General features: G+C 40.0%; 4 protein-coding genes and 1 long non-coding RNA gene across 12 annotated transcripts; 2 read left to right on the plus strand and 3 right to left on the minus strand.

Annotated features, from left to right (window-relative positions):
- Window positions 1-139: 139 nt before the first annotated feature.
- On the minus strand, window positions 140-4,574 carry ndufs8b (NADH:ubiquinone oxidoreductase core subunit S8b). Of its 2 annotated transcripts, XM_031303090.2 has the most exons (8): window positions 4,337-4,410; window positions 3,532-3,556; window positions 3,395-3,465; window positions 3,244-3,309; window positions 3,060-3,149; window positions 1,934-2,106; window positions 1,195-1,323; window positions 140-671 (listed from the first exon to the last, which is right to left on the minus strand). In XM_031303090.2, the coding sequence occupies exons 3-8, from the start codon at window positions 3,441-3,443 to the stop codon at window positions 540-542; spliced, it is 639 nt and encodes a 212-aa protein (XP_031158950.1). In that variant the 5' UTR covers window positions 3,444-3,465; window positions 3,532-3,556; window positions 4,337-4,410; the 3' UTR covers window positions 140-539. The 2 variants fall into 2 exon arrangements, with proteins under 2 accessions (XP_031158950.1, XP_031158949.1); XM_031303089.2 differs by lacking the exon at window positions 3,532-3,556 and having other exon boundaries at window positions 3,395-3,443; window positions 4,337-4,574.
- Window positions 4,575-4,847: 273 nt separating this feature from the next.
- Window positions 4,848-13,371, plus strand: tbc1d10c (TBC1 domain family, member 10C). 2 transcript variants are annotated; one of them, XM_031303092.2, is made up of 10 exons: window positions 4,848-4,973; window positions 5,608-5,748; window positions 7,024-7,123; window positions 7,530-7,637; window positions 8,414-8,520; window positions 8,828-8,942; window positions 9,222-9,287; window positions 9,562-9,751; window positions 10,108-10,265; window positions 10,538-13,371. In XM_031303092.2, the coding sequence occupies exons 2-10, from the start codon at window positions 5,612-5,614 to the stop codon at window positions 13,181-13,183; spliced, it is 3,627 nt and encodes a 1,208-aa protein (XP_031158952.2). In that variant the 5' UTR covers window positions 4,848-4,973; window positions 5,608-5,611; the 3' UTR covers window positions 13,184-13,371. The 2 variants fall into 2 exon arrangements, with proteins under 2 accessions (XP_031158952.2, XP_031158953.2); XM_031303093.2 differs by having other exon boundaries at window positions 4,895-4,973; window positions 5,612-5,748.
- LOC118495324 lies at window positions 7,238-10,181 on the minus strand. Its single transcript, XR_004897698.1, has 2 exons — window positions 10,088-10,181; window positions 7,238-9,758 (listed from the first exon to the last, which is right to left on the minus strand). It is a non-coding gene; the product is annotated as an uncharacterized LOC118495324 (long non-coding RNA).
- On the minus strand, window positions 13,362-19,196 carry rad9a (RAD9 checkpoint clamp component A). 2 transcript variants are annotated; one of them, XM_036002435.1, is made up of 12 exons: window positions 18,823-19,196; window positions 18,631-18,701; window positions 18,421-18,494; window positions 18,249-18,297; window positions 17,317-17,431; window positions 17,070-17,169; window positions 16,575-16,681; window positions 16,156-16,262; window positions 15,758-15,822; window positions 15,554-15,655; window positions 14,398-14,632; window positions 13,362-13,870 (listed from the first exon to the last, which is right to left on the minus strand). In XM_036002435.1, exons 1-12 carry the CDS (start codon window positions 18,854-18,856, stop codon window positions 13,760-13,762), a joined length of 1,170 nt encoding a protein of 389 aa, XP_035858328.1. In that variant the 5' UTR covers window positions 18,857-19,196; the 3' UTR covers window positions 13,362-13,759. The 2 variants fall into 2 exon arrangements, with proteins under 2 accessions (XP_035858328.1, XP_035858330.1); XM_036002437.1 differs by lacking the exons at window positions 18,631-18,701; window positions 18,823-19,196 and having other exon boundaries at window positions 18,410-18,488.
- On the plus strand, window positions 18,571-26,358 carry zgc:113229 (uncharacterized protein LOC550612 homolog). Of its 5 annotated transcripts, none has more exons than XM_031303094.2 (7): window positions 18,571-18,708; window positions 20,173-21,599; window positions 21,687-21,838; window positions 23,046-23,448; window positions 23,613-23,751; window positions 23,887-24,098; window positions 25,006-26,358. In XM_031303094.2, the coding sequence occupies exons 2-7, from the start codon at window positions 20,742-20,744 to the stop codon at window positions 25,276-25,278; spliced, it is 2,037 nt and encodes a 678-aa protein (XP_031158954.2). In that variant the 5' UTR covers window positions 18,571-18,708; window positions 20,173-20,741; the 3' UTR covers window positions 25,279-26,358. The 5 variants fall into 5 exon arrangements, with proteins under 5 accessions (XP_031158954.2, XP_031158956.2, XP_035858320.1 ...); XM_031303096.2 differs by having other exon boundaries at window positions 18,585-18,708; window positions 20,742-21,599; XM_036002427.1 differs by having other exon boundaries at window positions 18,585-18,708; window positions 20,742-21,599; window positions 23,616-23,751.
- Window positions 26,359-26,973: the final 615 nt, after the last annotated feature.

The raw sequence follows: 26,973 nt of genomic DNA on the forward strand, positions 1-26,973 counted from the left end.
AGTCAATCTCCACACTTTTACAGATAGCTCCAGAGATTGTTTGGCATGTTTGCTTGATAAACGACATAACTTAATTGACTGAATAATTAATCAACTAATTGTTTCAGCGCCAGCATTAATGAAATAGGTGAATGAATATGTTTTAAAACATGATTTATTTCAATATCTTAAATAACATTACATTACATAAATATACTCTTTTAGAAATGTCCTACCTATAACATCAGATAAAACAAGCTTTTAAAGTGCAGCAGAAAATAATACATAATGGACTGTGCATAGGCTACATGTGTTACAGACTATAAAGTCAACATCATAAAGTACAACATCATCCATCTGTATAACATAAGACATGATTTGTGCATTTTTATATATTTTTTCTCAGTTCTAGAAAAAAATAATCTGAGGCTGCAAGGCTTCACTGCTCATTTGTAACTCACTGGAATATCTTTAAAGCTACAATTAATCTCAATGGATAGGAGGATGATAAGATATATCATTTTCATATTGTGACACATCTTTGCGGGCAGTGTACACATTTATCTGTACAGATAGTCTGCATGTATGTTGGCTGCTATCTCAGCCTCCCATCGGTCTCCATTGTTGAGCAGCTTCTCTTTGTTGTACAGCAGCTCCTCGTGGGTCTCTGTGGAGAACTCAAAGTTTGGACCCTGAGTGAAGGAGGATTAAAGAAAGAAATACACATTAACCATCTGTAGGTCTAAATCCGCACAGATGATATAAAGTTTCATGTTCTACATTTGATGGTAGATTGAGTACATAATGCCCCATTTGAAAATATAATAACTAATTTTCTCCTTTGTTGAAGGTAGGAATTGACTATAGGTAAGCAATCTGCATAATCAACTTATTGTATAGAAAGTTATAAGTTCCTGCTGTGGGAAAGGACACTTCAACACTGTTGAATGATATTACAAGTACTTAGTTTGAAGCATAATGAAGCCTAGAGTGTTGTATACTTACTGTAAGTGTTGGCATACAGAGTAAATAAATATTGGGCATGTAAATGTGATAGTGATCTTATTTGCCACAAATATCCCCTGGCACAAAACGTGAAAGAATCATTTTTATTAAATACATATTCCAAGTGACAACACACAGTTTTGCCAACTGCCACCTTGGTTCAGCTCCATAGAATCTCCTATTCAGTAAACAGGATACACGTATTCTTACCTCAACAATGGCATCGACAGGACAGGCTTCCTGGCAGAAGCCACAGTAGATACATTTGGTCATATCAATGTCATAGCGCGTAGTTCTCCTGCTGCCATCAGCTCGAGTCTCAGCTTCAATGGTAATGGCCTGGGTTCCACATAGGGATGAAAGGGAAGAGACAAAACCAAAGTCAGACAGGACAGACACATATTTTGGCACTGACTTAATTACAGCCTAAGCAGCAGGTATTGTGAGATTAATTGAGTACAGATGGTGAGGAGAGAGAGAGAGAGAGAGAGAGAGATAAAAGTTTTGCTGTATTGGGCACCAGATAAAACAAAGTTGTTATAAAGAAGAGACTGTATTGCTCAATTTAAAAAATCCATGTCACCATTAGAAAAAGTACAAGAAAATAGAAACTGGGATGCAGAATGGAAATATACTTGACTAAGGCTTTCTGTTTTTGTTTTACATATTTTCACCCAAAAATACCCAGATTTTTTAAGTGTTGCAGATTAGTTTAGGATGATTTTTCCCTATTCTGAAGCCTCCAAGCATCCGATATGTGTTGTAAATAGTTATAGTAAACAAGGTCGTCCTACAGTGAGGACTGCTCAGAATATGCATCCATTTACAGAGAGAAAAATGAAGACAGAAGACACCAAAGAGTGGCTGATAATGAATGCTAGTCCCTAAAAATACCCTACAGTAATACTGATATCTAAATAGCAGAAACTGAGTGTGTGTTTTTGTTCACCTGAGCAGGGCAGATGGCCTCACATAGCTTACAGGCAATGCAGCGCTCCTCTCCATTAGGGTAGCGGCGGAGAGCATGCTCTCCACGGAAGCGGGGTGACAGAGGGCCCTTCTCAAATGGGTAGTTGATGGTGGCAGGTTCACGGAACAGGTAACTCATGGTCATCGCCAAACCTGCAGGAAGGTGTTCAAAGAGTTATGACTTACTTTATTATTTTTCTTATTATCAAAAAAGTATATAAAAGCACCAAATACACCAATGCATTAGTTTGTCTTTTGATACATTCTGACTTCCCTACCCTGTCTGTGGCACACAGCCCAAAGCTCATTTGTTCATATATATTGTTTCATTTAAAAAAAAGGAGTCTTTTCCTAAAACAGCTGTAGTTTTTTAGCAAACCTCCCTCAAACTGGAGGAAATAGTTTATTTGTTAGGGATTTGTAAATAGTCAATTTTATGTGGCCTTTTATTAAGTTTTGACAAATTGTGGAGTGATTTTATTGATGGCAGTCCAGGTACTTATTGTATTGGCTTGTTGGTAATATGCAGTGGTGGAAGAGGTATTTAGATCCTTTACTTAAGTAAAAGTACTAATACCACTGTAAAAATACTCTGTTACAAGTAAAAGTCCTGCAGTGAAAATGTTACTTAAGTAAAAGTATGTAAGTATCATCAAGAAAATGTACTAAAGACTTTAGTACATTTTCTTGATGATAGTTTCTAAAATATGAGGATTTTTCTGCATTGAGTAGTAGTAGTAAAAATGTACTTAGTTACATTCCACCACTGGCAATAGGTTGCTTTAAAGTCACTTGGACTTCTTCACCTTTACTCTCTTTACATCAAGGACCACAATGGAAATACCATAAGTCTTATACTGTGTCATCCTTGACATTTTGTAGTTGTACATGTGAATGGATGTCACCCAATGGTTTCACTCATTTATGTATTTTTAATAGTTTTTGGAGATCTATAAGATATATTTTAGGCTTTAACTACACACACAATACTTCTTAGTAAGATAAATTAATTATTGGTTCACAATAACAAAAATATAGTATAATACTAGGCCTTTAATCCAATGCACGACATAGGCTATCTGCATAGCAAGCACAGCATGTGTGACCTCTAAAGAGTTCAGTCCAAAGGAGGGTTGTTGCAGCCCGGTCAGTGATGGACCTCAGGTCTGTCGGTAGCTCCTGAGCATTTACATACTCTACAAGGAGAATAGAGGGAGAGAGTAGAGTATGGTTGATCATTTTTAACAGTCACATCCACTGAGAATGCCTTATATGAATAGCAGTACTTACTGTAGCCCTCTCTCTGCACACTGAGAATGAATGGGCGAATGACACCAGGACCATATCCAAATGGGCCTGGAGATACATACAAATGTGATTAAATGATGCCTCATTTTGCACATAAGATTATTGTTTTTAATGGCACCTGATTCAGTTGTACCTGGCTTTGAGTAGCAGTGGAGAAGACGCAGACTCAGTGCAGTAGACATCTGAGCAGAGAAGACAGTTCAAGCATATTGGAAATAGTTAATAGGAGGAACTAAAAATGTACACAGTAAATACGGTAAACCTCCATTGATGCAACCCAGACAAAAGCTCCTCACTAAAAGTAAAGAGGAGAGAGTGAGGGAGACTGAAGCTAACTGAGCACAAATGCATCCTCTAATCTTGCGCCCCAAATCCCTGGCGTTACATCAGCGGTGTGCCACATTCATGGCATGCCGGCAGAATGGGAAGAACGGGAACACATCCAGTTTATACGATTTGGGGGCATGCAAGGATTGTTCCGAGGTTGTTACCACTAAGCTAGCCGGGATGCCAGCCGAACCTAGCCCCGCCCACAAGATTCGATTTGAGGTCGGCTAGAATCTTAGTATGACGACGTCAGGCTACCACTAGGCTATAACTAGACCAGCGGTCCCGCCATAAACAGAAAAGTAACATAAATTAAAACATAAAACAAACTGTGGTATTTAAAGCTAATTTTAGCTTTGCATAACTTTGCATCCGTTTTGTAACCGCAATTGAACAATGGTTTACTTTAGCAAAACGTAGTCTGTACGATATGACATGAACGCATCATTACAAATAGGCTAGGCTAAATAACGTAACCCAAACTTTGGCTCTAGTTAAAAACGGTTAGGCCTACTTGGTTATTTACTTTAATTTATTCAGACCTTACATGTTCGAATAGGCTACCAATTGTGAGCCCTGATTAATAGCCTATAATGCAAAACGTCGCTCACCAACAAGTCACAATATAGTTCATTTAGCAAAATACGAGTATAACAGCTCGATGTACAACACGGTCTCTATTCCCGAAACCTAAATAATGGTTTACAGTATCCAGTTCTCATTTATAATCACCTTTACCCAGACTTACCTCTGTCACAAGTATTTGATGAGCAACAACATGCAGACAGCGGTCCCTGAACTGCGTACGTATGTTGCATTCAGGTGCCCCTCGTTAATTTCTGACTCCCGGTTAGTACATCGCAAAAACAATTGCACTATTGGTGACAGTTTAGTTATAATACATCCATGGACATTTTACCATGCATTTTACACGTTTGCCTTCGAGCACGTGTAATTGCAGTATTTCCTACAACAAGCAAACGCAGCATAGCGTGCAGACAAGAGGAACCACTTAAAAGGACATTTTCGGAGCATATTAATCATTTATCAATAACTCTGATGTTATGTTTGATTAATCATATTTGTGCAACTGAGTATCACTACCATGTCAGCTAAAAAAAGACTACATTACCCAATAGTCTATGTTACGACTATAATAGCCAGAGAAGTAGATTGAGAGAGAGAGAGAGAGAGAGAGAGAGAGAGAGAGAGAGAGAGAGAGAGAGACAGAGAGAGAGAGACAGAGAGAGAGACAGAGAGAGAGAGAGAGAGAGAGAGAGAGAGAGAGAGAGAGAGAGAGAGAGAGGAAGCTTGTCTTCCTCATCACCGAAGGATCGTGCACTTCACCTCTTCAACAACCGAGTGATCAAACGGAAATGTAAAAGGTAATGACATGCAAATGGATATTTTAAGATATTTAACAACTGTCCTCTTGTTGTGGTTATGTTCATGGTTAGAGGTATTTAAGGAAGTTGATTTAAACTACTTTACACCAATGCTAAACAAAATAAATAAATTAAAAAAAGCAATGTCATAAGCGTGGCCTGAATTTAAGAGGGACAAGCATGTACTAAAATGTTGTGAAGTGTAGCAGAACATTAACACATGTACTTTGTATAATAATCAATCATAGATACTACTATCTATGAGTACTACGAGTCAGAGCAGCGTTTTTGGATGGGGCTTAGGTATTGAACATCTTTGATATATCTACGCTTTGATATGTCCTATGCAGGGTTCCAAATTAGCACTATCTACTAGCTAAATGCTGGTAAAATATGCAAGTGGCTGGTAGATTTGCTACACTCACCAGCCAAAAAAAACAATGGTAGTCTAGTCTATTGAGTGGCTGGTGAAAGTTGAACATTGAATAGCCATTCGGCTGGTGGACGAAAAAGTTAATTTTGAACCCTGGTCCTATGTAGGACCCACTGCTAAGTCACATCATCTTCACATAATCACAATAATTGATGAGTACAGCTCCATGCTGAATAATGAGAGCCACCACTTCTCTGTCAGTAAGATGTTAAGTCCAACGAGTCCAGCCCAGAAGAACCTCAGTGAAGAGGACAGCTCTGGATCTGATGCAGGGTCAGAGGTTGGTCTGGAACCTGAGACAGACCGCTTTGGCTTCATTCTGACAAATGGATCCTCAGCTGGGTGAGCAGTTCCACATTTCTGCTTATGTATTGTTACTGTACTTTCATTGAGCTTGACACTGTTATCAAAAGCAGGTATACTGGTTGTCTGTTTTAATTCTCTTTTCTAAAAGTTCTTTTACGATTTAAAACAAATTGTTTCGCTGAATGCCGAAAAACTATCCCATTCGTAGATTACAGGTTAATTGAGTTTCTAAAGGGCTGTGTGACGTACCCTGAAGAGATTTTCACAAACCAAGTAACTTTCTTTCAAAGTAAGACCCCGTATTTCTAAAGAGACCACGTATCTGACGATCAGAATTTTAATCTAACACAGACACAGAGCCAACTTAACACACTGCTTTGATGAGTATAAAACGCAGTCAAAAGACAGTAAACAGGTCGTAATAAGAAAGCTGCAGCTTCCAAACCATTTATTTGAGAATATACAGCATGAGCCAAAACAAGAGTAAAATGTTTTATGCTAAAGTATGAAAGCAAGCCTTTTTTTATACAGAAAGTAAAGTTTGAACTTTAGAGTGAGCTTAAATGAGGAGACAACCACATGAAAGGTCAATAAACCAGTGCCTAAAACCCACAGGTAAACATGTAGGGAGAAATATATATGAGTGGTCATTTATATATATAAAATATGTATCTACAAAACTACTACTCTTCGACAGGCCTCAAACAAAGTGAACATTTTGGAAAAACACTTCAAAAAGGAAGAGACTAAACCTACTGTAACATTACAAGACAATATGAGGGAGCTGCAATAATGTGGATTTTATAATTCTGTAGGAAGGTGTAAAAGTCATGCTAGAAAGACTGCAAACTAGAATTAAATTTACATGAAAAAAACTGAGCATTTTTACTTTCAGATACCAGCAAACTCTTTCAGAATCAATTGGCTACATAGTTACAGGACATTTAATCAACAAAATCTTGGCCAGATGAAAAAGTCAAAATCTGGTTTAAGACCAGCTGAACAAACTGCTACCTGCCGTTTTTATAATTTCCCCATTGATAACATCCTGACCTGTTGCTATGGAGACATCACTCTGCTACCGTGTGGTTTTCCTGTTTCCTGTCTTGTTTTTCGGAGCGCTGTCTTTCTATAATGGCAACACACAAAAGGTGCACACAGCAGTTCTGCACACTGTCTTAAAGGTCTCCAGTTTAATGGCTGACTTGAGACCCTTGATACTGTAGAGTCTTGTGCTGAATACTTGTTGTATAATAATAATAATAATGTTTAAAATATTTACCTGCTGTTTTGTATGCTGTTGTGTGTCAGGAGTGTGGGTCCAGCCCCTGAGTTGGTCAGGCAGAGGGAGACCAAGTGGATAAATATCATTAGCCAATGGGATCGCATCTTATTGAAGAAGACCAGCAAGGTGTGTCCCGTCTCAGATGCCTAAAGTCATTAAATGTAGTGTGAATTAACTGCCAAAGTGAATAAAGGATGATAGGCCTTTTCCATGAAAGACATTTTGTCACAGCAGGAAAAACACAGTAAATAATAAAATAAATGATGGCTAAATTACGTTTAGCTGCTTTAGTTTCAGGGTCCTAGTATTGTGCATGCTGGCTCACGTTCACACTGTCATGACTTACCGGGACACTTGAACAGACCAGAGCCATTGTTAATGTTATTAAAAATGCCTATGCTTTTTGTTATGAGTCAAAATGTCTGCTGTGAAAAAGGCACGTTAGCATTCATACTGACAACAATGAAATGTAGTCATTTGTTTCTGCCTGCATTGAGCTGATCCTGTGTCTCTGTTACCAACGTCCCTTCAGGTCAAAGTGCAGTGTCAGAAAGGCATCCCAGCCTCACTCAGAGCAAAGTGCTGGCCTCTGCTGTGTGGTGCTACTGACGAGATGAAACAAAATGAAAACCTCTACAAGGCAAGAAAACTAAACACTCACTTTGGTAAATGCTTTCAAATCAGCAGCAAAAACCACGGATGGTAGGATTCAACAATGTATTGTCATCATCTAAATCACTGTGTAGAGGATGCAGTGAAACTAGTGCTGATTTATTGATTGATTGATTGACAGAAAATCTACAATTCTGACAATCAATTAATTGTTTATGTACAAAGTAATTTATCAAGCAATTATGACAAAACATTTTCTGGTTCCAGCAAGTTCAATGTGAAGACTTTCTGCATTTCTCAGTTTTATATCACTGTAAATTGAATATCTATGTAATGACAAAACAAGCCATTTTAGCACAATAACACATCAGGCTCTGTGAACTTGTGATGGCCAATTGATTAGTCGATTGACAGAAAAACAAATTCACAACTTCTTTAAGTTGCTATTGTTTGTTTGATATCATTGTAAACAGAAAATGTTGGGGTTTTGGACTGTTTGCTCACATTATTTTGTGGGATCTTGTGATCAAGCAAGTCACTATTTTGTGACACGCTATTTTCTGATTTTTTGTATACATCTTCTATAAACTTTCTACAGACTAAACAACACATCAGTTTAAATAGTTATTAGTTGCAGCATTAAGTGTAAATTAGGCTCATCACAGTGCAGTATGTGCACTATTTTACTGCTCGCTTACTGTACTACAACTTACACAAAATAATGGACGTCCATTGTTTTTGTGAATAATCTTAAAGTAGTACAGTGTTTGTAAAAGGTCAAACTATCCTTTGTCTCTGTGTTAGTCTCTGGACTCGCAGCCCGCTCTGCAGAGCTGGGTGGATGTGATCGAGAGAGACCTGGACCGACAGTTCCCTTTCCATGAAATGTTCCTTTCCAAGGATGGACATGGGTAAGAAACATTTCTCCTTCTATTTGTTTCTGTTGACAAGCCAGTAGCTACAGAACAGTCCTACAGTTTCTCTAGTCTTCAATATGCCTCAGCTGCTATCACTCTATCTTCACAGTCCTGCTTTCTTTGTGTCTTTCTGTTGCAAAATAAATCTTATTACTAGTTATTATTAGTGATGTTGACTTGCCTACATTTTACTTAGTAAATTTCACCTCTCTATTCAAAGGTGATTTGTTTATTTAAACATACTCATGTGATTTAAACTTATGGTTTGTGTGAGTGATTCCTGCGGTGTGTTTGTGTGCAGGCAGCGTGGTTTGTTCCGGGTGTTGAAAGCCTACACTCAGTACCAACCAGAAGAAGGTTACTGCCAGGCACAGGGGCCCGTGGCTGCAGTGCTGCTGATGAACATGCCTGCTGAGGTAGCGATCAATAGCTGCAAATGCATCTCAAAAACATGTTATTAATCTAGATTTCAGTGGACAACAAAAGCCCATTTCAGATATTAAATCTGTACTAATTCTCGTTTCATCTATCTGTTAAAATATTGGCTTTTTGGCATTCTGTTCCATAAACACACAATAATAACTGACAACATTCCGTATACTTATAATTGTCCAGAACATAAAGCAGCTATTGTGGCATCTGATGTTGACTTATTATCATTTTATGTGACATCTCACCTCATGTAACCTTGGCAGGAGGCCTTCTGGTGTCTGGTGCAGATTAGTGAGCAGTACCTGCCTGGATACTATAGCCCTCTGCTGGTGAGCCCCTGCACCCATATACACATGCATACATAATGTACCTGACACTGCACTTATTTGTATTATACACTGATTATTTACATGTAGGCCAGTAAATTGAATTTGAAAGCTGATTCTTGTTCATGTGTGCTATAAATGAACCCCAATTTAGGATCTGTTCTTTCGAGGAAAAGCCTATATTCCCTGTAATTAGTACCAGGTTACAAACCCATAAAACAAATTATTACTGGGATCTCTGTTTGCCTGCCCTGTCTAAGCCTGTGTACCTCTGTAGGAAGGAGTCCTGTTTGATGCGGCCATGCTGACCTGGGTCTTGAAAAGGACGTGTCCGGCTGCACACAAACACCTGCAGCACCACGGAGTGGAGCCCCTCATGTTTGCCACCGACTGGCTGATGTGTCTCTTCACACGTCACCTGCCCTTCAACACACTGCTCCGAGTCTGGGACCTCTTTTTCTGCTATGGTACACCCTGAAAGGGAGGCAAAAAAAACATGTAATTTCTTAGACACAATAATCAGGTAGAACATATTATGTTGTATAGTATATTTCACCTGATTACAAAGACATTAGTTATGCTGCCCGTGGTCAAAAATATGCATCTATATTGCTGTATTTGTTGTATTATGATTTATGATTATTGATGTTATATGATATGATAATGATTTACATAGCTAATAATTTGTCTTAAAAATGCACAACTCTGTAAAACATGAGGAACTTAACTGTTGAGTGATTTTTAGAATAATAATCTGATCAAAAACCATTCGCAGCATACAGCATCTTCCTGCCCACTCTTACCTCTCCTCTCTCGTGTGCAGGGGTGCGGGTGCTGCTGCAGGTGGCGGTGGTGCTGGTGCGTCGGGTGCTGGGCAGAGCCGAGCAGAGGAAGCAGTGTCAGGGACAAATGGAGACTCTGGAGAGGCTGAGGGGCATCAGGCAGGAGGTCCAAGAGGAAGACGACTCCTTCATAGCAGAGGTAAGAATGAAACACATGGGTGGTGTTGAGAAGAAGTAAGTATTTTACCAAAATAAAACCCAACTCAAGGTTCCCTCACTAGCTTTTTCTGAAGCTTTAAACAGCACCACACTGTCGAGATTCAAGGAATAACTATATAAATAAATGAGTGGAGACATTATAAAGATGCTTTTGTACACGTGGGAGGCATTTTCAGAGGGAATGTAAATATGTAAAATTCTGGAAATAAGAGTAAAACAAAAGTAAGACGATTGTTTTTCTTCCTTTCTTAGGTGTGCTCGGTGCAGCTGTCAGCCAGAGATCTGGAGAAGCATACTGAGAAGGAGTTAGAAAAGTGGAGGAAAGACAGACCCTCATCCACCTTTGACCCCAGAGGTCGCTGCCAGGGATACCGGATGGCATGGGCGAGGGCTCGACAGAACGAGGAAGAGCGGGACAGGAAAGCAAGAGAGAAAGGGAACCTGTCCGTCCCTCTTGCTCGCTCGGCCTCCACTCTCTCGCTGTCTCCCTCCCTTCTTCACAAGAGGTGGAGGAAAGGGGGAAAGGCAAGCACACCCGAATGGGAAGGCAACAGCAGAGTTGTGAGGCATCTATCAATGGGAGCAAAGGAGGACTGGAGGAGCTGGGCCGAGTTAAATTTCAAAAAGGTGCAGGGCGTTCAGGAGGAGGAAGACGTAGTTTTTGAGGAACATCAAAAAAAGAGTGAGCCGAAACTCACAGAACAAACTGAACAGAAAGAACTTTTAGAAGAACCTAAAAAGATGGAAATCCAAAACATGCCAACAGAGCATGTAGAAGAAACAGTCGTCATAAAAGAACAGATTGAACAAGTAGAAACAAGAATCACTGAAGAGGAGGAACCGCAACTCAAAGAGACAGAGGAAAGCAAAGTGCTTTCAACCAAGACCGAAGAAACAAATGTTGAGACAGAACTAATCAAAGATCCAGCCAAAGATCAGACTGTTGAAAATATTCTTCAGCCTACTGAACACAAACAGGGAGAGGAGCTGGACTCTTACAGCCAGTCACAAGTTCGGGAACAGAGTCACACAATTCTCTCACTGGAAATTGAGGTAAAAGACACAAATACAGAGACAGAAAAACAAGTGGAAGAAAGTGAACATACCGCTGCTGTGGAGGGAAATCAGACTGAGATACATAAAGATGCATATGCAGATGAAAACAAAGAGGTGGAGGCGCAAGATAGTGTATACTCAAGTGAAGAACATATTCAGGCTGACATGAAACCAGAAGAGAGCACAGAAACTGAAAATGTGCAACATACGCAGGTGGACACGGTGACAAGCCCAGGCTCAGAGACAGACAGTAAAGTCGAAGCTCCAACTGTCAAAGATCCTACAGTAGAGACAGAGTCACAACAGCAACAGCGAGAAGTGATCACAACAGACAGAAGCCCACAGAGAGATACATTTGAAGAAAAATACCACAGCACTGAGTCATTAGCAGGAACAGACATGAAAGAAGAGTCCCACACCCAAACAGAGACAGAAACTGATATACTGACACAGACTCAAGAACAGGCAGAGAAAAATGCAGCCACACATGAACTGGAAGCTGAAATAGTACACCTAGATTCAGAACAACACATAGATTCAAAGACAGAAGCAGAAACATTAATACTGTGTTTACCTGAACGCATCCAACCAAAAGACGGCACTGGCTTAGTAGCTGATACAGAGACTGAAGCAGAAATACCAGTAGCAAACGACATAGTGAGGGAGTCACGTGAATTATTTGAGAAACAGTGTGATGCAGTAGCATCTGAACCTACGCAGGAGGAAGAAGGAAGAAGTTTGACTGCACACTCAGATGCACAGGTTGACACTGACCAAACACAAGCAGAGGAAACGCCAACAGAAACGGAGAATACTGACTTGATAGCATCACCTTGCACACAGGCGGAAGCGGTGACTCTCACGGCCGAGCCTGATGGGAAGACGTGTTCAGTAGAAACGGGTACCTCCGAAGAACCTGCACCTGAACAACCAACAAGCCAGGTCACTATGGGTGCTGTGGAGGAGGAAGAAAGCACAGAAAATGTTCAAGAAAACCCTGTAGTAGAAGACGACGTCTTCATTACTACTAAAGCAACAGACTCTTCAAATACTGACAGTAACCCACAAGTCCTAGACAAAGATTCCCACCTTGTGGAAGACCAGACTGAGCCGAATAACAGCAGCCTGACACAAGCCTCCGGGCATCGCAGCAGCCGGTCTTCTGGAGATTTCTGCGTTCGCAAGTTACCCAACTCCCGTGGGTCAAGGTTAGCACGTAGACTCTCTGAAGATCTCTTCATCGTGCCAGAGAAAACTGGCAAATCACAATCTACTCCCAATCACCCAGAAGTTAAACATAGTGAATCACAGTCCAATCCTGGAGCTGTAAACCCAACCCAAAGTCCTCCTGATGTGACTTCAGAAGTCACCTCGTCACTGTCTGCAAAAGTGACTGAGAGGACAGCAGTGCAGCATGAGCAGCTGCCGCCGCCCGACCCCCCTAAACGTTTTGGTCTCTTCCGCAGACTGAGAGGAGAGCAGCCCAAAAAGGCAAAAGGGACACCCAAAATGCAAGTCCCCAAAATCCTGATTCAGGACTTCAGTGATGGAACAGGGACGGGGAAACTGGTTGAGGAAGAGGCGGAGGAAAAACTGAGCTCCAGGGAAAGGAGGAGGAGGCGGAGGGTCCGAGAGAGAAAGGAGAAAGAGGAAGAGAGGTTGAGAAAGAAGAGAGAGAAGGAGTTGGGGAAGGAGAAAGAGCAAGAGAGGAGGAAACCACAGACGAGGGGGAAAAGTTTCCAGGTGCAAAGAGAGAAAGGGAGCAGTGACGTGACTCAACCTGCAAAGACTGGATCACAGACGCTTAGACATTCTGCTTCTAATGATGAATCTTACTTTTGACCAAAAAAAATCTTGTTATTGGCTCTGGAGGCATGAGGAGGTGTTTTACTGAGTGCTTGAGACCTCCACATCCTGTCTCATCGGCCTTTCTGTTGTGCGGAGATTCCTAATCCTAAATCTAAACCTTTTTTATACTTGAACCTTCTGTCATGTAAATAAATAATAAATACTGTACATATTTTGAAAAATATGTTTCTTTTATTTAGAGGAGCTTTTTTGTTGCACCTTGATCACAAACCAAACAGATGTTGAACGAAAATAAACAGGACATGCTTCAAGTCCAGTTTCACATAATCCCATATTTTGAAGTCCACCATTCATTCACATTATAGTCCAATAAAACGTTGGAATTCACTAGCATTGGCTGTTTTGTACACTGTCTTTGCATATTCATGCCAATGTAAAAAAAAAAAAAGAATCCCTGTACAACACTTACAGGCCAGTTAAAATGGAAAAAAAGGGTTCAAGGTGTCATTTCATTTCAAGTGCTGCAGGTGGCATGTGTGTAAAAGTAATATAACACACACAGTCAGTCCATCTCTCTCCTCTCATCCACCAGTCCACTGTCACTCTAGTTCACTGTACGTCATCCTCACTGTCACTGGCCAACACTTGCTGACTTGACACCGGTTGAGTGCTCATCTGAGAGGATGGGGGAAGCACAGATCCAAAGAACAAGGAACAGAACTGTGATAGGAAAAATAGAGAAGAATATTATGAAAGTATGTTTTATTTTAAATGTGAAACACAAGTCATTTCTGCAAGTTATATCCAGCCAATTGTTCACTAAAGCCTAGTCCTGCCATGATTTGGATGGATGCGCAATCATTTGCTCCAGTCATTGATATCTCTAACTGGAATAATCGTGTACACCATGTCTAAAATTAGTTGTGTACTTTGTGAACTCCCACGTCAATATGACAACAGTTAGTGACAAAAAAAAGTCGTGGAGTCTGTAGTCTGCTTCAGTAATCGTTCTACATGGAAACTCAAGGCAGTCTCATCAAGCTGTCAATGTTATGATGCATCTTAGGACCTGGACTAGATGTAGCCTTTTGTAATTAATTGTTTTGATGGTTTGAAAGTTAATTAAGTTGGGAAAACTGGAAAAACTATTTAGCCTCATCTCCTTCCGTTATTCATTTTATCTCCCAGATTTTTCCATTTTGAGCATTTTAATAAGTTGATGTATTGATGTGGAAACTAAACCATACCTTCTTATTAGGCGGTCTGCCTGAATCGGTTGTTTTATCTTCCTCCTCACTGTGTATCCTTGTCCTGTGACTGGCTGCAGCAGTCTGTTTTAAACATATGGAATCAGCTAATGGGGGTGTGGGCGGACCTGTAGCTGAGGAACCTGGCGCAACACTAGTATCCATGGCAATGAGGTAAGAGTCTATGTCATCATTCATGAAGTCGTCAGGAGGAGGTGGTGGCGGTGTGTGTGCTCTGAGGAGATAGACAGGAAGAGAAATATGACATGAATGAGGAAGAGAAAAGTAAAAAAAAAAAAAAGTCCCTCTGGCTTCATACCGAGCTTCATTGACAGTGACAGCGCACTTACATGTGGGTTCATGGCTGTTATGTCTGAATAGACTATATCTACGCATCGTGTTACTGTATTATGAAGATGAAGGTTTCACTATTCATCCGAACCGCTTTTTAGTCCTGATATCAATCTTTAGCATTTATGGTGTGGAGAAGCATCACCAACAAATATAGACAGACACTTTTTTTTCTTGTCTTCTACAAGTGATGTCCCTCTTAACCAGAATGGGCTGGCTGGCAGGTTGGGGAAATGTGTGTTGTACACATTTTCAACAGGGATCACAGATAGTTTAAAATGCCAACTAAAAGACAGCAATCATCATAGTCCAATATGTCTATTACCTAACCCATACTGCATTTATGACAAGTGAAGATTGTGGATATGTTGAAGATGTACTCACTCATGTCCTTGCGCTACATTTACGACACCTGTACATTGTAAGATTTCATCTTATACATTTTTGAGGACTACATTGCTGTATGTGTCAATTCGATGAGACTATATTACCAAACTTTAATTAGATTATGCCACAGACCAAATGTGCTACAGCTGGACAGATGTGTTGGCTAGAACACCTGCAAAAAGCGAGCCGTCCCCAAAAGTAAGCCATCTTAGAAACAGTTGTCGTGGCATCTTGGCAGAGTAAATGCTGGCTGAGGATTTCCTGCCTGTAATTAAAACTAAAGAAACTATTTGGATGAATGGCAAAACAGTTTTATTTTCACCTTGTTCAGCCGTTGGCCTTTTCTAAGACTATCTGAGAAGGAAAATTCCAGCCTATAACAATGTTTAGTTTGCATTCAGTTTCATTGGAGCGTTACCGTCTACTGTTGTTTTTTTTACGGTGGTTGGGGTCATCAGAAAGTGTGGCCAGCACAAAGTTCCCCTCCAGGACACTGTCTGTTACTGAAAGCACTACAGGGCTGTGAGTCACACACACACACACACACACACACACACACAATGTAAATGTCAGAACATTGTTGTTACACAAGTGATTAACATCTGTATGTGAGTGTGTTTACCTGCCGGGTTCATCAAAGTACATAGACATAGGGAGACCAGTAGACTCTGCAAACACTAACAAACCCTGGAGGAGAGATGATAAAAACTCACTTAGAAAACTTCCTCGATCAGTAAATGCAATACAATGCAAGAAGTTTTTATGTAGAGAAATATCAACCACAGCAGATTTTCTGGTTTGGGTTGTGTCCACATGGTTGAATGCTATCATTGTAAGTCGTTTTTGGATAAAAGCGTCAGCTAAATGAATGTAATGTGATGTGATGTGATGTGATGTAAAACGGTCTGAAAATCCTGCTCAGTGTCCTTTCTTTCTCTGGTAAATTTCCCAATCTTCTCCCACCTGACTGATCTTCCTATTTTGTTGCTCCATCAACCCTCCCTTTGTCCTCGGTCTCACCCGTAACTCCTTCAGACAAAAGGTGACGCTGTTGTGAGCTTGGACGGCGAAATGGTCAAACTCGTCTGAAGCCAGACACAGCTCTGTCAGCATGGCCTTGGACTGGTCTGAGAGGGAAACAGGCAGCAAGAGAAACAGAAAGACAAAAGAGTGAATGGAGAACAGAAGCAGAGACAAGTTTCAAAACGTTTTGAATAACCTTAATTTTCTTAAATTCTATTGCTAAAACACTACCTCTATTGACTAATAACAGCCACAACTACACAGTGCAATTATGCTGTTTTGCCTTTCTAACACACAAGGGCACCACTGGGTTCAAACCCATCCTCTTTCCTCTTTTAGCATTATTTCTCCACGTCAATAATAGCAACTTTTTTTATATTTGTAATACAAAATTTCAGGGTGAAACAAATAGTCACCTCCTTCTTCCTCCACATGGTTCCTGACCCACATTCGCTCATCACTCACTGACACGGTTACTTCTTCTAGAGATGGAGGGAAGTGCATGACTGTGTCCACCAGCAGCCTGAGAGCAAGGGAAGACAAAGCTGCAACTGAGAGCCACAAAAAGAAGTAAAGCAAAAAAAAAAAAAACATACTACTTGTGGGGTTGGACCAATGTAAGAGTTTGCTAATGTGGTTAGTGGACATTGGCGTCAATGCAGGTTCCTCACATCACTTCCCTTGATTTGGTGGGGTTATTATAAATGTGTTATTTATTAATTTAATTAACCAACTGTAGTCTAAAAGTATCATCCTTAAAAATCTCATATTTTTCAAACACTAATATTACAAAGCAAAACCACATACAAACAAAATTCAAGGCAGAAAGAGAGAGAGAGAGAGAGAGAGAGAGAGAGAGAGAGAGATCTGATCTCTATATATTACAAAGAATGTAGAATGATTTCACAGACCTGGGATGGGATCTGAATACATTGGCATAGCTGTCTTTATCAAACACTGCCTGTAGGCTTTCACTGTCCTGGAAAGACAGGTTATGTGTCTTCATGAGGCCTGCAGAGAAAATACCAACGAAACACTTTCAGTACATGATGTGCACAATGACTAAAATATGTGTCAGTATAAAAATTATGTAATCCTTTTGGAATGATCCACGTAAAGCATTGTGAATCATCTGAGCAGGAAGTGAAGCACACATACCGTGTTTGCAGTGCAGGGTGAAGGTGAGGCGGTTGTTCTGATCGTCCAGCTCGATGTGACACTTTTCCACTGTCTTCTCCAGAGACGCTAGAGACCTGAATACAGCCTGTACACTCTGACTCACACAAAGAGGAACATAAGAAGGAGACAAAATAAATATACATAAGGGGATAAGATTATGACAATAATATGCAACAATACAACTGCTTGGGAACACATACCGTGTACAACTGTTAAAAAAGGAAGCACAGAGGTTTTGCAAAATGTACACAAAGATAACAACAAGGCCATACCACAGTAGCAACATGACAGGAAAGAACGTGTCTGAAGTTGAGTACAGAAAGGAAACTTTCATTTGTTTTAGATTCTGCTCTGCATCATGTAAATAGAATCAGCGATGCCCAACCATGGGTACTGGTGGGGTACATGGAAAGACTGTGGAGTAGCTCAGCTACGAAATGATGTTTTGGTAAAAAAATATATATCCACACACAACTAGAATGGCGTTGGTGTGATGCTGAGCTTTAGTACATTTATTGTCAAAATAAACAATAAACTACCAGCTGCACAGGACATGCCTCACACCTGAACATCATCTACTGTGAATGAGAGTTTGTGAAAACTACTGTAGTGAGTACATGCCTCTGAAAATGGTACTATGAACCTACTGACAAAAAATTAAAAACAAAAGACAGACAGCTCCAGGATCACTGTGTCTTGTATGAAAGTAGTAGTAATATCAAAAGACAGGTGGTGTTGATGAAGGAGTACTTGAGCTCATCTGACAGGTCGTTGGGTGTGTGTCATACAACAGAAAGTTGGGAATTACTTACATAGAGGATTACAGTTGATGTAAATGTAATGAATGGCACATAAACTGTATAAAAGCAATTCATTGAAGAACCATAGCTCATCTCTTTCTCTCACCACACCTTTATTGCCATCTTGCAGCGGAAGGTGTGCCCACTGTGGACAGTGTACCTGCACAAGAAATGGGAGAGGAAGTTGGCTTAAATGGCACAAAGAAATGTGATGTTCAGTGACTCACTATCTCTCTCTAACACACATCACAGTGCCATTTGGACACACGCACACAGTCTGCACCTGCTGAAGAAGAGTGGTGCGAACAGGAAACAAGCATATGCCGACCGAGAGGAGTTCACAGACCGCAGGGCCAGCTACGAGAGAGAAAAAAAACCAAATCAGCACCATTCATCGACGCAGAGTGTGCACCAACAGGAAGCAACAAGGCAAACTGTTATATGCATGACAGGAGGAAGTGTTGGTGTATATGACAGTATCAGAGCAGCTCACCCCATCTTCCTGAGGCTCCACATAGAGCTCATCACCGATCCTGGACAGTGAATGGATGGCTTTGGCCAGTACTGCAAGGTACATGCACACACATACACAATATAATAATTACAATTAACAGCTAATTATTGTCGTATAGCGTTGCTGTTGTTCTAGCTAAATATAGGTTTGAAAAAGCAGGATGGTTGCTACCTTTTACGTTTCCTCCCGTCACGATGCAGTCCATTTCTACAGACGTTAGCTAGATAACTTAACGTTGACGTTACTACTTTTCCGTTAAGTTAGCAAACTAAGCTAAAAGTTAGCCGAAACGAGCGAATAAACACCACCAAGAAGTAAACCAGTGGGGTTTTAATCGTTTGCACACCCAGCAGAAATCCTCCTAGTTTCGAAAACATATTCCGTTTAGATATAGCTTTATTTTTACGTTTTAATTTCAACAGTGGTTCCAATGAGCAGCATTTTGCACCGACCTGCGCCTTGTTTACGCCGCCATTACCCGCTTTCTTCCTGTTGACCAATCAGAGAGGCAGAAACCTCAAAGGGGCGTTGCTTGGCCAAACGCATGCGCACTGTGCTGCTAAATTGACATTTTTACAGCTGCATCAATAACATGGTTAAATATTTACAATCAATCACAATCGTCTTCGTTCTAAATGTATGACCGTATATGAAAATATTTGATATGGGATAATGGTGGAGGGCAAATACATGTAATTATTGTTAATGATTATATGAAATGACTAGTTAGTTTTGGAAAGTAACTAAGTGCATCTACTCAGTAGCCTACTGTAGTGTAATTGCGAGGTAATGTACTTGACTTTTGTATGACAGCCGTAGTTACAGGTTACTTTGCAGATTAACATTTTAATACACATATGTAAAAATATGATGCATTTTTATACATTAAATTAGCTCAACCAGCAACATTAAAATACTGTTTTCACGTGAATTCATAATCCGTAATGATAATCCATTAATATTATATTCATATTAAATAAATAACAATCTGAAAAGGGCCATTCTGCATGAGTACTTTTTTTTTACTTAAAAGTTTATTTTTGCTTAAAATTATTTTGTAGTTTTACTTATGTACAGATCTGAATGCAGGGCCTTTACTTTTAACAGAGCATTCTTTCACCACTACTTTATAAACACACAAAAAAAATGTTACTCTCCAGGGATTCTACTAAAACTATTACATTCATATAACAACAGTAAAGACTAAAAAAACAAAAGTTTTTACATTTTTAGTTCACAAAAAAGCTCCTGTAAAAGGGGTTATTCCAAAGGTCATGCTGGTATTTTCTTATTTCTTTCAATCTAAAGACACAAATAGCAGCTGCTCACAAAAATGCCCTGTAATTACAACTCAAGGGTCATGGTGGGAAGAAAGAGGGTGTGTGAGCAGGGAGATAAATGGGAAGGAAGGGCAAATAGAAATATGGGCAGAGAGAGAGAGAGAGAGAGAGAGAGAGAGAGAGAGAGTTACTGTCAATGCATCATCTCACCTCACTGGTCTTTCTCGTTGGTTTGCTTAAGTGTGTGAGGAACGCTGCCGTGCTCGTCTCTCCTCCCATCACCATTGATATAAATGGCTGAGGTGTGACTAAAACAACATATGTGTACTGAAACTGAGGACGCTGGTGAAAGAGAGAGACTTTGAAAAGACACAAGTGGACAAAAGTCAGGAATAGTTTTGTGTCTGGCTCAGCCAAAAACAACACAAACTGGACTGCTGCTGAAACAATTGTGGATTATGGAGGCGTGGAAAAAAAAGAATAATTTCTATCCTAGCTGAGGAAGTTAAACCGAAAGAGATGGACCTGTCTGGATATTTGCGTTGAGAAACTGTTAAGAAGATAATGGAAAAAGATTGGAAAATGAAAACAGAGGGAAACAACTATCACAGGAGTCTTAAGGGGTGACGTGTTTCACACAGCCAATTTCTTCTGTCATGGTCTCCACTTTCTTTTAAAAGCAACACATTACATAAGACTGTTTGCAATCCATCCCTGTTCAACGGACTATATTGTTGTGTTTATATGCGCTCATTGTTGATATGCTTTTCTGTGACTTCTGGATTTAATACACAGCAGTTCTGTTCCTAGATGTCTCAGTCACATAATCCAAAAGACACTCAGGCCTTGCTGCAGTCCATGCTGCAGAGACTGAAGCTCCAGCCAGGAAAAGAGGGCCAGGCATACCTGCACACACCTGTACCCACAACAACTGCTTCCACATGGTGGCAAGATGGAGAAAGAGGAGCCACCAACATCCAGAAAGTAAACAGCAGTCCTGTAAATGGCTTTGAGTTTGGTAGTAATGGTATCCCCTCAAAAGAGTTTGGGATCTCTGACAGTAACTTTGGCCTCAAAGGTGGGAAAATACAGCAACCAGGTCATGGTTGTGAAGTGGACAGGGGTCTCATTTCCTTCCCCTCCCAGAAAGACAATATTGATGGTGACACGGGTGAGGACAGGGTGTTGGGACAGGCCACACAGCCTGGGATCACCCCAACAGGAAGAGAGCAGCTGTTTCCTGCTGAATCACTTAAGGATGCTGATATCACTTCCTTTGAGAGGACTGATGGGATGAGGGTGAGTTTGGGCAGTTCTGCAATGACAAGACACATCCTGAGCAATAAAGATGCTGTCACAAGCATGGGACAGAATCAGGACCAGGATCTGCAAGTCTGCAAGTGGCCCACTAATGTTGACACAGGAAGTCAAGGGAATGAAGTGTTGCAAATGGAAAATAGAGGATTCGGAGCTTTGGCACAAAGTAAAGACATGCAGATTGTCCCAACAAACAGCAGCTCTAGAAGAAAGCAGCGATCATCTGAGAATAAAACGAGGAGATGGACTCAGAAAATCAAGGAGAGATGGAAGGACAGGCCGGGGGGTTTTGGCAAAAAGGTAAAAGAAGAAGGAGGGAGAGTAGACCAGAAGAGTGAGCAAGGGACTGAAGTGAGTAATATTATATTTCAATTTGTATATGTTGATTTAATTTTCTTTTGTCAACATGAACTGAAAAATGAAACTCCAACTTTACAGATTTCATCTCAAAAACAGCTATTGACAGCAGAACATCTCATCAACACACCAAATAAGGAGGAAGAAAGGACCCTCCCTTCACTGCACAGCAGTGATCACAGTAACGCCCCTCCTACACACACAGAAAACTCCACTAATGAAGGAAAGATGAGGTAATCTACCAACAAATTATCCTAAAAAAATACACTCTAACCAGTAGGCTACTGAAGTCAGCATCACACAGGCTTGAAGTTCTCACAGTCAGGTTTTTTTGTTTAATAGTCTCTCAGCCCTACAGCGAGACCAGTAAAATATGTGCGGTATTTCTGAAACGTTTCCAACCATAGCTGGTATATTAGTTTAGGGTCACGTTTGTGGTCTGACTTGCCAAACACACCCATGTCACTGACAGTGTGTCATCGGCCATCTTCAGTCTCACTTTCGTGGTGCCCTAAGTCTCATGAGATTTTTAAAAAAATTGCATAGCACAATATAAATGCCTTAAAAAGAAAACGTCATCAAACAGATATATGCTTACATACACACCAAGATCCTCAATCACCCTTAAAAGATGATTCTTGACAAAGAATAAGGCTGGATATTTTTCTTTTAATATGGTTTGTCTTTCCTACCGTACTGAATGTGGTACTTGGCACAAAGCCCATTTGCTCCGAATGAAGACATACATCTTTAAAAATGAGTCACACATGTATAATTTCATTTTTTAAAGGCTTAGTAATTTACTCAAACAGCTGGGCGCAATAGTTTTTTTTTTTTGCAAATGTTACTCAAACAGGAGTAAATAGTGTATTTGTTGGGGACAAATTTTAGCTCTGGATTAATACACATGTGGTGCGATAGTGAGTATTTACAGCAGCAGGGTGGTGTATGTGGGACTGACTCAAAACACCAGACAATACTTGTTTAAACAGGTAACAAATACATATTTCATTTTTTTAAAGGCCCAGTAATTCCCTCAAACAGCTGGGCACTAGATTTTAGAAAACGTTACTAAAACATGAGAACAGTTTAGTTGGGACTATTCTCAGCAGCGGAGTGGTTTGGTTTGGTCATAGAACAACCTACACATAACATACTTGTCCAAATATTCACCAAAAAATACACAAATTATTTCCAACATAAAACAAGGACACACAAAAACACAATACAAAACATATACCAGCAAATAAAGTAAAGCAAAGTGTTATGCATAAAATTGAAGCATGACTGATTGATACACATGCTTAAGTGAGTATTTACAGCATGAAGGTGTAAGGGGGATTGATTCAAATTAAATAAATTGACTTGATTTGATTCCAATTCCTGATTTTAAGGCTGAGATAATTTCATGTGCTCACGGAGTTGTTTCTCTTGTTCCAGATCGAGCAGTGACTTTGATCTTGGCCTGGGCTCATTTAGCTTGCTGGAGGAGATCGTCACTGGTCAAGAGTGGGCCAAGTTCATAAACCCCAACCAATCAGCCTACTCAGCCAATCAGAGACCATCAGAGCTCAAAATCCCACCAAATCCTCACGATAGTGGTCAATCATATCTGATTTTGAACCAACAAGGAGGTGTGAACAACCAGTGGAGCTTCAGGGGAACTGAGGCATCATCAGATTTAAATTTCAGCATGGCACAAATATCTCCTGATGCCTTTCAAGCTGTCAGCATGGACGTTTCTGAAGGAAAACAAGCTGCAGTACGGGATGTTCACAGTGAGGCCGATCAATCAGAACCAATGGAGCATGGACATACCCGTAGACCTCCTTTGTTTGCAAAGGTTAGATCTAAATAATAATGCATCATTTACTATTTTAACAGAATTTATTTGATTAAGAATAACTAAATCTAAAAAATGGAACCAAAGTGAAAACACATTGTAGAATACATAAAGAATTTTACTTTCACTTGTGAGTTGTTCACCCTGTTATCTGTTTTTATTAGCAGCCTGAAAATATTCTGGACAAATTAGCGCTAAAGAGCAGAGTCCACCTCAACAGGAAGAGACAGTATCAGTCAGCTGAGAGGAGAGATGAGAGGCTACAAACTGAGGAAATAAGTCATGGAAAAGAGGCATACAGAGGTCAGAACAACTTCATAATCTACATAAGCATGTGTTTTTAATCAGGCATTTGAGTTGACAGAGGTTAGATGGTGGTAACTGAAATGATGTTCTTTAGAAGTTGGAAACTTAATTCTCTTGTCTTTCGTCTCACAGAGGGGTCCATATCTTCACTGAGCCTAACAAGCAACCACGTGATGGAGGAGACAGGAGAGTCACAACATGATAACCTCATGCCTTTTTACATCCGGAACTCTAATCCTCCACCTCTCTCTCCATCTACTCTTTTTGCTCCTGCACCCAGGGGTGTCCTCAAACATTCCATATCCCAGGAATCACAGTCCTCAATGGGAACAGTGACAAAAAGGGTAAGTTTAAAAAAGTGATTGGGTATCACACTGCCTCCTTGTGGTATAAAATGTAAAAATACATACAACATGCTAATGCTAAGCAGGTTTCAGTAAGTGGTGTGATATGAATAAAGTACCCTCAAAATAGTCATTGTGTAGATAAAAAAAAAAAAAGTTTGCTGCACACTACTCTCCCACAGAAACACCTCAGAAAACAAAAAATACTTTTAGGATTTTTTGGAAACAAAGACACAAAGTTGCAATTTGAGTGCCTTTGCATGCATGGGGAATGTATTTATTTGAAACAGTAAAGTATGCTTATTCCTTGTATTCTAACTGCATAGGCCTACTATAGATGAGTATTTACTGTATACAGTTAGTGAAGTACAGTAGTATGGAACTGGGAGATGTCATATGTTGCAGATCATATGATCATTTAAACAAAGTAGCTTTTTTCATACACAATGCTAAAAGGAAACTCTTCAGAAAAACTAATTAAGTTATAGACTTTTGATATATTTGTCTGCACAAGAACATGTATTTATAGATATTGGCAACACTTCACAGTTCGGTATTACTTTCTGAATAATTTTGTAATCATTTCCAAGAAGTGTCTTAAAAAAGAACAATGTAATTTGGTACTAAATACAATTGAAAAATAGAAATGTCCTTAAAGAAATGCTTAATTTAAACCCATGTAAATATTCATTCATTTTCCTTGTGTTGACTTTGCCTGCAGACAAATTTGACAGTTTTGTTTTTAGTACAAATGTACCAAAATATATAAAAAATAACCGATTCATAAAATAGTTTTCCCGAAATAACACACCAAATGTAACACTTTAGAATGACAGAAGTACTTCTGTCTTTACCTTCTGTTCATCTTTCTTTTACCTTTTTATCCACTCATCCTTCGCTGGATCAGAGGCGAGTCGAGGTGAACCGAAGGGTTCATTTTTCCGAGGAGGTGGTGGCCATAACGCCTCCAGAGCTGGACCCAGATGCTACAGACTCAGAGGAGGATTCGGGTGCAGAGGAGGACTCTGTTATAGAGCAGGAGTGTGAGCAGGAGGATGAAGAGGAGGAGCAGGCAGCGATAAAGAGGGTGGAAGCACCAACACGCCGGCCTGCTCTCCCTGCCTGGATACTGGCTCTGAAGAGGTGGAACACAGGGAAGAAGGACAGACAGGGACTGTAAAACTGAATTTAGCATAAAGGCTCCCAGACTTTCTTAAAATGATTTATTGAGTTCTTTTCTGGACACTTAAAGCACCACTGTGTCTTATTGCTCCTCTTCCCTCTCCACACCACCACCATTGAAAATGATAATTGATCAAGTGCTGAGAGTATTTCAAGCCTTTGCAACTACAGCCATTGTTTGACCCTCAACTGTTTGTTTTTTGTCCATGCTCTCCGCTCTGTCTGTATCCAGACTGGATTATACGCTGCCAGTGTGGCATCAGCTGCATATAACTGTTTAGTCGATTTAGTTGCTGGCATAAACATTCTTCCAGCAGCTTTTATCAGAAATGTTGTGTTGTCCTCCTCTTCCTCATACGTAAATCTCACACTGACCAGCAGCAGACTGGCTAATGGCTCCCTGTCCAGCCATCCTGGAAAATTAACCCCAAAGGAGGAATGAGAGTTGGAGCTGAAGCAGTGGCTGCAGACTGTCGGACTCTGTTCAGCTCTTGAGATGTTAAAAGCCCTATTTTAAAGCCATTTGCTCACTGGAGTCAGAGAGATACTATTAGCGCGGTTTGATGGAGTTGTACAGTTTAGTGTGCCAAGATACTTTCATTTACATGATAGGTATAGTATGAAGTAGAAAATAAAGTATCAAATGAATTCCTTTATTGGTATCACTTTAAGGATACTGGTATAGTTACTGCTATCATACATTTTTAAAGGATACCCAGCTCTAGTTAAGACACATTTTATCCACATTTTCCCCTCGAAATGAAAAACTAGATAACAAATTTCTTCCTCTACCTTCCTCATCCCATTCATTAATAATTAATAAAAGTGTCATTATCTATTTACATGATTAATAATTGCAGAGCTGTGTGCATGGACACACATCCAGTCTTGCTTGGCCTTCAAGTGCTGTTATAGTAGTCAGAAAACTATTTGTTCCTTCTCCGCACAGACAAGCTGTAGCTTTGCTTCAAACAGTGACCAGACGCAACATTCAGAGAGATGTGTACTTTATGGCGCTGTGTATCATATTCTGTCATTTCCATTACATGCATTATATTGATATAATTAGTAAATCAAAGTAATTGCTATCAATTCCTCTGCGGCCTCCATTCACAGCTATCTTCTCTCTTAAATCAATGTCAGAGCCATTAGGAGGCGCTTTAGCTGATCTATTAGTGCCCTGGTCACACACGGGGAGTATGTGTATGACAGAGAGAGCAGGAAATTACAGAGAATTACTTAAATGTCTGAGACGACAATGTGTGAGTAAACCAGAGAAATAGACAGATAAAAAGATAATCATAATGCCATTTTGGATTGGAAAAAAATTAATTACATTAGTCCATTAGTCTGTACAGTAACATCTACTGTGCGTCATCATGCAGAAGTGGACTAAAATGGCCCATTTGTAAACCTCAACCTCACATTTGTCCCACTGCAGCCCCCTCTTACAGTATAACACACACACACACACACACACACACACACACATCAATATTATTAACCATGTCCTTACGCCATTAGGAGACTCTTTAGTGCTTTTATTTGTGCAGGACAGAGAAGAAGGGCAGTTGGTGAGTGTGTGAACATGACAAGAAAGAGACATTCTCCAAAATGTTACGTAAATAGTATATTCTCTGCAGTTTTCTTTTATTAATACTTTATTGCTACAAGGACATAGTTCTTTCCTTGT

Source organism: Sander lucioperca, chromosome 1 (genome assembly GCF_008315115.2).
Source record: "Sander lucioperca isolate FBNREF2018 chromosome 1, SLUC_FBN_1.2, whole genome shotgun sequence".
Taxonomy (NCBI): domain Eukaryota; kingdom Metazoa; phylum Chordata; class Actinopteri; order Perciformes; family Percidae; genus Sander; species Sander lucioperca.